Raw genomic sequence first — 11575 nt, 5'->3', positions numbered from 1 at the left:
ACAGACGAGATCGTTTCGTACTTCTAATGTTTTCTAATCTATCTGTCGAGAGATTCCGAGAACAAAAATTCGACTTCCCTTCTTGTACTTATACATAGAAAGAAAACTATTTATCGTTAGAATGTGCCCTAAAGCATCATTAAATTCTAACTATTTTTGTTAACATAACAACAAAAACAAAGAGACAAAGAGGCTTATGTCGTAATGAACAGATAAACGTTCTGCCTACCAGAAACGTTTTACACAGCTAAACAATTGAAAATGTACATGTTTGAACGAGTTTTACGTAACGTGTTTGGAGGTAACTTGAAGGTAAGCATCACACTTTCCACATGAGTACTATAAAAGAGCTATTTTCGATGGATGTATCGATGTAGGGTTCCTTACGCATTAGGTGTACGATTGCCAATACGAGCCACCAGGAAGGCAAGGTAAGATACGAAAGAACTTTAACGCACTTGTGAAAATACACGAAAATCTTTTATCGTATTAGGGTGGAAAAGATATTCCGAAATCGAAATGACATGTGAAAAATTCACATTCCGTTATCAAAGTACAAAAGAAAATATTTTTGGTAATTATTGATAGCAGCGACGGGCGTCACGTTTACAGATAAAAACGAGATATAGATTACACAAAATGTTACCCGATAAGAAGCCATACCGTTTTCAAGAAGGTACATAAAACAATTTATGTTGATTGCGAGGATGACGTTGTGCTTTTCGTTGTTATCTTGGTAATTAATGTCGAAGGAAGAAGTAGAAAATCTATTGAACATCCTATCACAAACGACCTTAAACTTATGCAATTTCGTTGAACAGTACAGCTGAGGATAACGTTTGGTCATCCTGTCAATTGTCGTTGAGTAAGTATGTTTTGGCGGTGGAATATAATGTGTGTTACCATACATTTCATGAGCTTTAAACAAGTCAGTTTGATCGTAATTCTTCTGAATTAATCGACATCTAATAGGCAAGAAAGTTACAAACCAATCAAACGCGAAAAAAAATCAGGGAAATTCAAATTTAATTTCGATTCCAGCATCATAAGAGTTAAACAACAATATTTGTCTTAACTGGTGCCTGTAGAACACTAATGATGAGACTTATCAACGCACTTCAAGCAAAAGTGCTGTTAATGACACCTGCCAAATTGAGTACTATTTTGTATGAAATTTTATCCCCACTCTTTTTACAGTGTAAAATTTTGTATATAGCACTGTCAAGTTTCAGTACCCTATTTAGATTATCACTTTTGCTTGAAGTGCGTTGGACTTATCCTTCATATGAAAAATATTTCTAAACTCAGACTGCGAATTGATCTAAATTGTCAAATAAGTAGAAGCGGGAAGCGTGAAATTCAAAATCTAGGAGAATTCAGACGAATAGTCATTACCACATTCTTGACTATATTACACTTACCTCAGAGAATCGAAAAGGAAACTACGACGGCGAGACAACATAAATTACAAAGAGTAATCATATGAGAGATAAATTGTAGGTGAGTTACCATAACGGAAACCCTGATCCTAACTCAACACAAACCGAGGTATGAGTTGTTGAACTTGGTATACGAGAATTATAGTCCAGGAAGGGACATGTTTTTGATGACAGTGAGCTACCGTCTTGGCAAAATTTTTTGTTGTATCCACGTGTGAATCATATCCCATGGAAACTATTTCACTTAAAGTTAGAATCCTAATTCTTGAAAGTAGTTGGGAAAATTTTAGTGTTTTTCTTGGTTTTTCACATTTTCTGAAGTTTCCCAACAATATATCTTTAATAAAAATTCAGGAAAATATGGGGGAAATGTTTTCCTTGATTTTCACTTCAATTTCATTAAGGACTATGGACGTATGCGCAGCACTTAAATGTGTGTAACTCAATGTCTTACAAATGAAACTTTATATTGAAGTTAATAACGCAAAAGATTCGGTTTCAATCAGGGAAAGGTAGAACATCCTAAAGAATTAAACTCATCTAATCATTTTGTCAAAAAAAAAAATGTTTAGAATACTGGATCATGAGTAAGCGTGAGCATATATGACATAAGATTTGATAAGTGCAATTGGTATTAGCACATATGTTGCTTAGGTAAAATGTGCTAAATTAACATGCTCACAGGACGCAATTCTCGAGTGACAGCAATATTTTTAATTAAAATTGATTCGTTTGATATATATGCAATGCACAGTGTTTGAATGATGTAAAATATCTTTCAAATAATTTCTTTTTCATAGTTCTCAGTTGCAATGTATGCTCCTGATGACGCTTAAAGCGGGTGATGACGTTCATAAAGTTAAGAGCAATATACCCTTTGCAAATTTGTAGCCTATCATTTTCTGCCTGAATGTAGGCTACGCACAGGCAGGGTCCATTGCTCTTAAAGAATTTGTTCAGAAAAATGGCTTCTAGGCATCGACTCCCAAAATGTTTATTACTGGCAACTAAATGTTTCTGGTAGAAGTGCCACGATTTTCATTATTTTATAATTTTTCAGATTTCACCCAACCGAGTATAAAATGAAAATTTACTGGTGTTGGCCAGTAAAAGCCAAGTACATAGCTGAAATTAAGGTACGGACTCGTTATTGTTTAGATTTTATATTTCACTTGAATATTACACGTAAAATTTTACTTTCTTATTGAATAGTTAATCTTGTGTTGTTGTGTCGTTGTTGTTGTTCTAGCCAATCGCAACAACAAAAAGAAAAAATGTTCATTTTAAATTAAATTATTTATGCAACACGGGTATAATGTTTATTACGCTACGTTAGTTGTTTGTTTTATCATAAAATACTTCAAAATCATAATTGTAATTCATTTCGTAGTTTATTTTTAGTTTTTGCGTGTACGCCGTCTCGATCCACTGTGAGTTTGAGGATTTTGACCGCTATACAGATTATCCAGAAATTCGTCCAACGAAGGTTCACTAAATTGCCATTCGTAAAAATTTGTTATCAATTTCAAAAAATCACAAGACATTTTCGCTCTCTTCGCGGAATCTCTCTCTCTTTTTCTCTCTTACCTTGAATGTTTGTCTTGTTGCTGTTGTGCAGCCGTTGCCTCTCGATTTTGTTGCTGTTGCTGGTGCTGCTGGGAACCGAGAACGATCCGATACTGGACAATATGAGAATTAGGTTGCAGATGAGACAGTGCGCCTTTTTGACAATTTGCCCATTCGGTTATATCGTAAACCTTGCCTTCCATCAGAGCTAAGTATTTCCAACAGAAACCGAACATTGTCGTTTCAGCCCAAATGTCGCCCTGTCGATAAAAATGATTTGGATTATTGTTTAGGAAGGCAACCGAAATATTTGGTCAGCAGTTCCATTAATCGTGTGACATGCTGAAGTTAAGGCGACTAAATGTGAGTTCAAATTTTAGCCAAGATCTCTCGTTTAGATATCTGCATGAGATCCAGGGAACGATTACATCCGATAGATCTAAGAAAGGCAAAATTGCAGTTTAGTGGAACAGCCCCGATTTGGACGAAAGTAGATGGGATCAACAGGGGAAGGTCATCTGATGACGAAACAACAAGATTTGGGGCGCGGAAGCACCTCCCTGAGCCACCAGGGCCCTCCAAAGTTTTCACACTTTTTCCAATTTTTGCGTGTTTTTTTATACGGAATCGTCATTTTTCGTGTTTTATATGTACTGATGCCCTTGTTGCAATGAAATTACGAATGTATCTAGTTGCAGTCATTATATTCTTATTCCGTCTCTGAGTCGGTGGCAGTAGAGTTCTTCGTCTTTCGTTGTTTTCGTGGCGTCGTAAAGTCCTCGGCATTTCGTACAAAGAAAATGAAATTGTTTTGTAGGGCACAATGAAGTCCTCGGCATTTCGTACAAGGTAAATTTATTCTGAGAGGCGAGACACATTTGGAAGGACCTCGTGCGCGTCAATTCTTGTTGTTTTGTAATCAGTGGACCTCATACTGTCAATTCGTTCAAAAAAAACGCACAAATTAGAAAAAGTGTGAAAACTTTGGAATGCCCTGGCGGCCACGGGAGAGGCTCTTGCTTCCTAATTCTTGTTGTTTTGTCATCTGTGGACCTTCTACTGTCGATTCCGTCAAAAAAAACGCGAAAATTGGAAAAAGTGTGGAAACTTTGGAGGGCCCTGGCGGCTCAGGGAGGTGCTTCCGCGTCCCAAATCTTGTTGTTTCGTCATCAGGTGACTACTCCCTGTCGATCCCACCCACTTTCATTCAAATCGGGGTTGTTCCACTAAACTGCAATTTAGCCCTAAGAAATGCACCCGAATCAACTTTTGAAGAAAATATTATTTAAGAAAAAACAAACAAATTTTCGGGACGATTCAACTTGTTGAGTTCTATTTTTGTTATAAATTTGGTGACATGAAGTCGATTCGAAAATAGCTCTGCAAATTTATCAACAGATTTCATCTCGCACTATTTGATGAAAATGAAAAGTTTCATTGGAAGACCGACGGGAATTCAACAGAGAATTCAGCTTGAACCGATAGTGTGCGCATTGTAGCATCTGTTAACACGGTGAAAGAGTTACTCAAGGGTTACAGAAAACGCAAAAACTGAATCCAGTGATTAACGGAAGCGATAAATGTTCAAACATTGTCCCATTCATCATATGAAAATTGTGTCCTAAGAGTGGATGACACATTCAATTTGGCTTCTATTTTTAACCCAAGAAATCTCAACTGAGAACGAGGCATTAATTGCGACACTCGAAAGTTACGGTTTTATGCAACATTTTCCGATATATTGACTTGTACCTTTAACTTCGTAATCTTTTTAAATTGTTAAGTGTTTATCAATTTCTGAAGGTATTTGATAGGACTCAACAGCCACGTAGAGGTAACTGCGTAGTGAGGTATGTGACAGTAGAATGTCCAAAATATTTCAGATTACCGGTGCTTAGGTCTTATCAATAACTTTGTCGTACAAATATCATGTCGAAATACGGAGCTCTGAACAAATGGGTCTGGGGTGGACAAATTTTTCCATTCTTCTAAAAAACATGTCACTAAAAGCTCATGCTTCAAATACGAATGCATCTCTGCAAGATAAAAAAACGACGGGTGTATGAAATTTACCAATGCCGTAAATTCCATCGGAATTAGTTAGATTGGTGAGCGGCGAAGAGTTATTGGCCAACATTTTTATAGTGTTGCTGAAGCATCTGCTTTCCGACAATAACGCGAAGACATCATTTACGGAGTAATGTTGTGACGGAGGACTATTTGTTTACGCGTGTAATGAAAATTTCTACGTACTTCTCTGGCAGTGTGACGAATTTTACACGAGTTACATTCCCTAGCAGCAAAATGAGGTCGTCCAGTAGGTCGCCGGGGATGACGTAGGCCTATTGACGAAAAATTAATGAAAATTTACAAGGAATGTGAAGAAGCATTTCTTTATCTTACCACAACTGCTGCATCTGTAAAGAGGTTTTGGGAAAGAATTTTCGGAATTAAGATCTCGAACAAATCGGTGAATTGAAAATCTTCTTCGTACCTGATTGTATTAGCCGCTTCAGCTATTTTCGATTGGAGTTGTGTTAATAAGTCATTCAGTTCCGACCAAGCTTTTTCGGCATTGAGCGCTTCCGCTAAACTTTGATCATAGATGCGACGATTTTCCTGGAAATTTCGTTGAAATTAGAGCTCCGTTATTTTTTGTCAGGCTGATCACTACGGCAGTAATTTCTTACCGGCTCTCCAATTAGTTCAAAGGATCTCTGTAAAATTTTGAAAGCTTCTTCAGCACCTGCTTGCTTATTTTTGTCTGGATGAACAAGAACCGCAATTTTTTTGTAATGCTTCCGAATTTGTTCCTGTGAGCTATCCGACGACACCCCAAGAATGCTGAAAATTTATTTCAGTATTTTAGTTTCGATGAAGACAACGGAAATTCGGTTCATTTCCCACAGATACCGTACGCTTCAATGCATCGATGCATTTCAGCGACGAATGTTGTTGAATTCAATTCCTTTTTAAAATCACTGACCTGTAAGCATCCTTCCCTTTGCAATTCATCAGCGAGTACATGGCTTCGTCTCCAGTGGATGGCAATCGACCACTTCTCACATATTCAGGTACTGGTTCTCGTATTTTTTTCCGATTGAATATCCGTCGCCAAAATGCCCACTTCGAGTCTTTAGCAAATTTTTTGTCAAACTTCAGCCACAGTTTCTTACAATAAGCGTTTGGCAGTCCGGAATTGTTCTTCAACTCGGTTCGAATGATCTGATACCATTGTAATGCAAAGTCGACAAATGTGTGGCACCGTTCAAATATTATCCCAAACGATAAGACCACCACGTCGTACACCAATGTGAAGAGCCATAGCGCGAATTTCACCATGTACTCGAGCCATTTTTCGAATAATTTTACCAACATTGCGTATGTGTTGTTTTGACGCGATCGATGATTACGCTTCTGATATGATGTGCTGGATTTTTCGGTCTTATTGCTAGACCGAGACGGTTGAGACGATGCGATTGTCGTGGTTCGAGTGGTGGCTTTTCGAGTTGAATTTTGATATTGTTTATTCACTTTGTCCGATTGAGACTCATTTTTCGTTACGTTGTAAAAGTATCCGGAATTTTTCGCGTTTTTCGTTTCGTCCACTTTGACTTGCTCGAAGTCAACACTGTTCTGAACACGTTTCTTGAGATCATTGCTGGAGCCATTCACATTTTTCGGTTTATTGGTAGCCTTTGCGTTGGCATTTCCGTTTCCGTTTCCATTATTCGCAACACTACCATTGGATCGTTTCTTGGCAGTCTTCGAGGCATCACTTTCGTGAGATTTGTGCTCTTTGTTAAATTCTTCCTCGACGAAAGCTTTATGCTCTTTGGCCGGGATGGAACCGTTCTGATCGTCGTTTCGTTGCATTGATCCGCTGTTCAGTTTCGTTTTGACCGCAGCTGACTCCTTGTCGTCGCTATTGCTTCCACTTTTCTTTTCAACAACAAAATGCGAGTTGTTTTTGTTCTTCTCGACGTTCTTGCCAGATTTCAATTTGGGCTGAACATTTGGCCCGTCATTCGGAGCAACGGTGCTGGTTGGATTATCCGTTTTGCCCAATGAAACATTTTTGCTCAAAACGTCCGAATAGGTCATTCGCATTGGTTTCACTTCAGCGACCATTCGCGGTTTCTTCACCTCTGTCTTTTTCAAAATGCTCTCATGCTGGAAGCTTCCATTTGTACCGGACGTACTGTTGTTTGCGTTAATTGATGGAGGACTATTGACCGCACTCATACACGGTGGAGCGTTGTAGTTGGACTGAGTCGAAGCAAAGCTATAATTATCGGTTGAATTGATCGGTGCACTACCGTAACCCATAAAATGATCACGGGGTATCATATGCTGTTGTGGATGCTGCTGTTGTTGTTGTTGTTGCGGTTGCGGTTCACCGAATTGTGAATAGGTTCCGGAGTTATTCGGCACCCAATTTTGCCCGACCAACTGGTTGATAAACATACTCGTACTACTGTCGTCGGCCACAGCATTCGATTCACTTTGATGGAAATAGTTTTCCTGTTGCGGTTGAATATTTTTTATCATATTTTGCGGTCCAAAATTATTGCTGGAAAACAGTTCATAGTTGCTGAAGTTCATGGACTCATCGTTTTTGTGATACACTTTGATGAAATTGCCATTACCAATCGGCAAAACGGTGTACGTATCACCATCTGGATGAACCATGTTAAATTGTTCATGGCCAGAATACAAGCTTCCGTTAGTGGGTAGCATGGTTGGTTGCCTTGGATTCACGTTACCGAATCCCTCGTCCCACAGTCCATTCTTTCGCTCATGATTACCGCCCGAGTCCGACATAACAAGAATGACTTGTTTTTGAATGAAGACAATTTGCCCTGGTTTTGATCAAAACTGAATTTAACAGAGTCCAATTGCACACAGTTTTTGATTATTTACCTAGAATGGACGCAGATTTTCGAATCACTTATGATCACCAATATCTATTTAGCTAATGTCATCTGGTAGAGCTGTGTGTTTCACTGAGGTAGATCTTAATAATACGACGAAAAATGTACTTTTATTTGTGGAGATAAGCGTTAATAAAATTAAAATTTACTTAGTATTTTTGTACGATAAATAAAGAAAAAAATTGCGAACGAGGCAGTGTTGAGGAAATGTCATTGACCAGGGTTGTGTTGAGTGATATTTTGTCGCATTTTTGTAATCCCTGTTCGATTGACTGTCAGAACCATCTGTGATTGGTAACCTAAAAGCACAATTACATTGAGGAGGCGGTTCGATTTCAAATTCAAATGGAATGTATGAGGTGTATAGAACCAGAGAAATGATAATATAATAATAAATTGCGCATTTAAATAAAATTTTATGACTAGTCACCAATGTAACAACTCATATCATAGTTATGTTGCTTATACTAGGTCCGACCTTTTGGGCGGGTCAGGTCCCTTGACTGACCATTTTTCAATATATTTTTGATCAATTTCAATCGATTACTCTATACCCCGGGTAAAAATTTCAGTCTCAGTGAGACCGAAAAATACGTAGTCTCAAGGGTCTCATTTCGGTCTCATTGACTTTTTCAGTTTGCGAGAAGTCTCAATTTTAATTTATTTTATGTAAATGAATAAGAATGAACGAGAGAAGCTGAGTGGTCTCGTTTCGACTACTTTTCGAGAATGTTTGAGAATGAATGAGTAGTCTTTTTTGACATTTATTTGTTAGGCGTGATGAGACTGTCCGAGTGGTCTCGGATTTAATACTTTCCGAGACTGGACAAGTGGTCTCTTTTCGAATAATTTTTCCTTACACTTTCCGAGACTGACCGAGTGGTCTCGTTTCGACTACTTTTCGAGAATGTTTGAGGATGAATGAGTAGTCTTTTTAGACTTTCATTTGTTAGACGTGATGAGGCTGTCCGAGTGGTCTCGGATTTAATACTTTCCGAGACTGACCGAGTAGTCTCATTTAAAAAAAAAAAAATATTCAAATTTTGAGAACGGAAAAGTGTTCTCATTTCGAGAAAATATTTTATTCGAATTTTGAGAACGGAAAAGTGTTCTCATTTCGAGAAAATATTTTCTTCCAATTTTGAGAACGGTAAAGTGTTCTCATTTCGAGAAAATATTTTATTCGAATTTTGAGAACGGAAAAGTGTTCTCATTTCGAGAAAATATTTTCTTCCAATTTTGAGAACGGAAAAGTGTTCTCATTTCGAGAAAGTATTTTATTCGAATTTTGAGAACGGAAAAATGTTCTCATTTCGAGAAAATATTTTCTTCCAATTTGAGAACGGAAAAGAGTTCTCAATTCGAGAAAATATTTTCTTCCAATTTTGAGAACGGAAAAGTGTTCTCATTTCGAGAAAATATTTTCTTCCAATTTGAGAACGGAAAAGTGGTCTCATTTCGAGAAAATATTTTATTCGAATTTTGAGAACGGAAAAGTGTTCTCATTTCGAGAAAATATTTTCTTCCAATTTTGAGAACGGAAAAGTGTTCTCATTTCGAGAAAATATTTTCTTCCAATTTTGAGAACGGAAAAGTGGTCTCATTTCGAGAAAATATTTTATTCGAATTTTGAGAACGGAAAAGTGTTCTCATTTCGAGAAAATATTTTCTTCCAATTTGAGAACGGAAAAGTGTTCTCATTTCGAGAAAGTATTTTATTCGAATTTTGAGAACGGAAAAATGTTCTCATTTCGAGAAAATATTTTCTTCCAATTTTGAGAACGGAAAAGAGTTCTCAATTCGAGAAAATATTTTCTTCCAATTTTGAGAACGGAAAAGTGTTCTCATTTCGAGAAAATATTTTCTTCCAATTTTGAGAACGGAAAAGTGGTCTCATTTCGAGAAAATATTTTATTCGAATTTTGAGAACGGAAAAGTGTTCTCATTTCGAGAAAATATTTTCTTCCAATTTTGAGAACGGAAAAGTGTTCTCATTTCGAGAAAATATTTTCTTCCAATTTTGAGAACGGAAAAGTGGTCTCATTTCGAGAAAATATTTTATTCGAATTTTGAGAACGGAAAAGTGTTCTCATTTCGAGAAAATATTTTCTTCCAATTTTGAGAACGGAAAAGTGTTCTCATTTCGAGAAAGTATTTTATTCGAATTTTGAGAACGGAAAAATGTTCTCATTTCGAGAAAATATTTTCTTCCAATTTTGAGAACGGAAAAGAGTTCTCAATTCGAGAAAATATTTTCTTCCAATTTTGAGAACGGAAAAGTGTTCTCATTTCGAGAAAATATTTTCTTCCAATTTTGAGAACGGAAAAGTGGTCTCATTTCGAGAAAATATTTTATTCGAATTTTGAGAACGGAAAAGTGTTCTCATTTCGAGAAAATATTTTCTTCCAATTTTGAGAACGGAAAAGTGTTCTCATTTCGAGAAAATATTTTCTTCCAATTTTGAGAACGGAAAAGTGTTCTCATTTCGAGAAAATATTTTATTCGAATTTTGAGAACGGAAAAGTGTTCTCATTTCGAGAAAATATTTTCTTCCAATTTTGAGAACGGAAAAGTGTTCTCATTTCGAGAAAGTATTTTATTCGAATTTTGAGAACGGAAAAATGTTCTCATTTCGAGAAAATATTTTCTTCCAATTTTGAGAACGGAAAAGAGTTCTCAATTCGAGAAAATATTTTCTTCCAATTTTGAGAACGGAAAAGTGTTCTCATTTCGAGAAAATATTTTCTTCCAATTTTGAGAACGGAAAAGTGGTCTCATTTCGAGAAAATATTTTATTCGAATTTTGAGAACGGAAAAGTGTTCTCATTTCGAGAAAATATTTTCTTCCAATTTTGAGAACGGAAAAGTGTTCTCATTTCGAGAAAATATTTTCTTCCAATTTTGAGAACGGAAAAGTGGTCTCATTTCGAGAAAATATTTTATTCGAATTTTGAGAACGGAAAAGTGTTCTCATTTCGAGAAAATATTTTCTTCCAATTTTGAGAACGGAAAAGTGTTCTCATTTCGAGAAAGTATTTTATTCGAATTTTGAGAACGGAAAAATGTTCTCATTTCGAGAAAATATTTTCTTCCAATTTTGAGAACGGAAAAGAGTTCTCAATTCGAGAAAATATTTTCTTCCAATTTTGAGAACGGAAAAGTGTTCTCATTTCGAGAAAATATTTTCTTCCAATTTTGAGAACGGAAAAGTGGTCTCATTTCGAGAAAATATTTTATTCGAATTTTGAGAACGGAAAAGTGTTCTCATTTCGAGAAAATATTTTCTTCCAATTTTGAGAACGGAAAAGTGGTCTCATTTCGAGAAAATATTTTGAGAACACTTTTCCGTTCTCAAAAGTCTAAGAAAATATTTTTGCCAAATGAGAACACTTTTCCGTTCTCAAAAGTCCAAGAAAACATTTTGTCGAAATGAGAACACTTTTCCGTTCTCAAAAGTCTAAGAAAATATTTTGTCGAAATGAGAACACTTTTCCGTTCTCAAAAGTCCAAGAAAATTTTTTGTCGAAATGAGAACACTTCCGTTCTCAAAAGTCTAAGAAAATATTTTGTCGAAATGAGAACACTTTTCCGTTCTCAAAATTGAAAGAAAATATTTTCTCGAATTGAGAACACTT

The 11575-nt window shown here is 36.4% G+C and overlaps 1 protein-coding gene across 1 annotated transcript; it reads right to left on the bottom strand.

Annotated features, from left to right (window-relative positions):
• Positions 1 to 2586: 2586 nt before the first annotated feature.
• On the bottom strand, positions 2587 to 8169 carry LOC119069191 (dnaJ homolog dnj-5). Its single transcript, XM_037173137.1, has 8 exons — positions 7929 to 8169; positions 5992 to 7867; positions 5696 to 5849; positions 5500 to 5624; positions 5409 to 5422; positions 5259 to 5347; positions 3027 to 3265; positions 2587 to 2930 (listed from the first exon to the last, which is right to left on the bottom strand). The coding sequence occupies exons 2-8, from the start codon at positions 7827 to 7829 to the stop codon at positions 2837 to 2839; spliced, it is 2553 nt and encodes an 850-aa protein (XP_037029032.1). The 5' UTR covers positions 7830 to 7867; positions 7929 to 8169; the 3' UTR covers positions 2587 to 2836.
• Between the last annotated feature and the right edge of the window lie 3406 nt (positions 8170 to 11575).

The sequence above is a fragment of the Bradysia coprophila genome (assembly GCF_014529535.1).
Source record: "Bradysia coprophila strain Holo2 chromosome X unlocalized genomic scaffold, BU_Bcop_v1 contig_26, whole genome shotgun sequence".
Classification (NCBI taxonomy): Eukaryota; Metazoa; Arthropoda; class Insecta; order Diptera; family Sciaridae; genus Bradysia; species Bradysia coprophila.
This window is presented reverse-complemented; position numbering and strand designations above follow the sequence as displayed.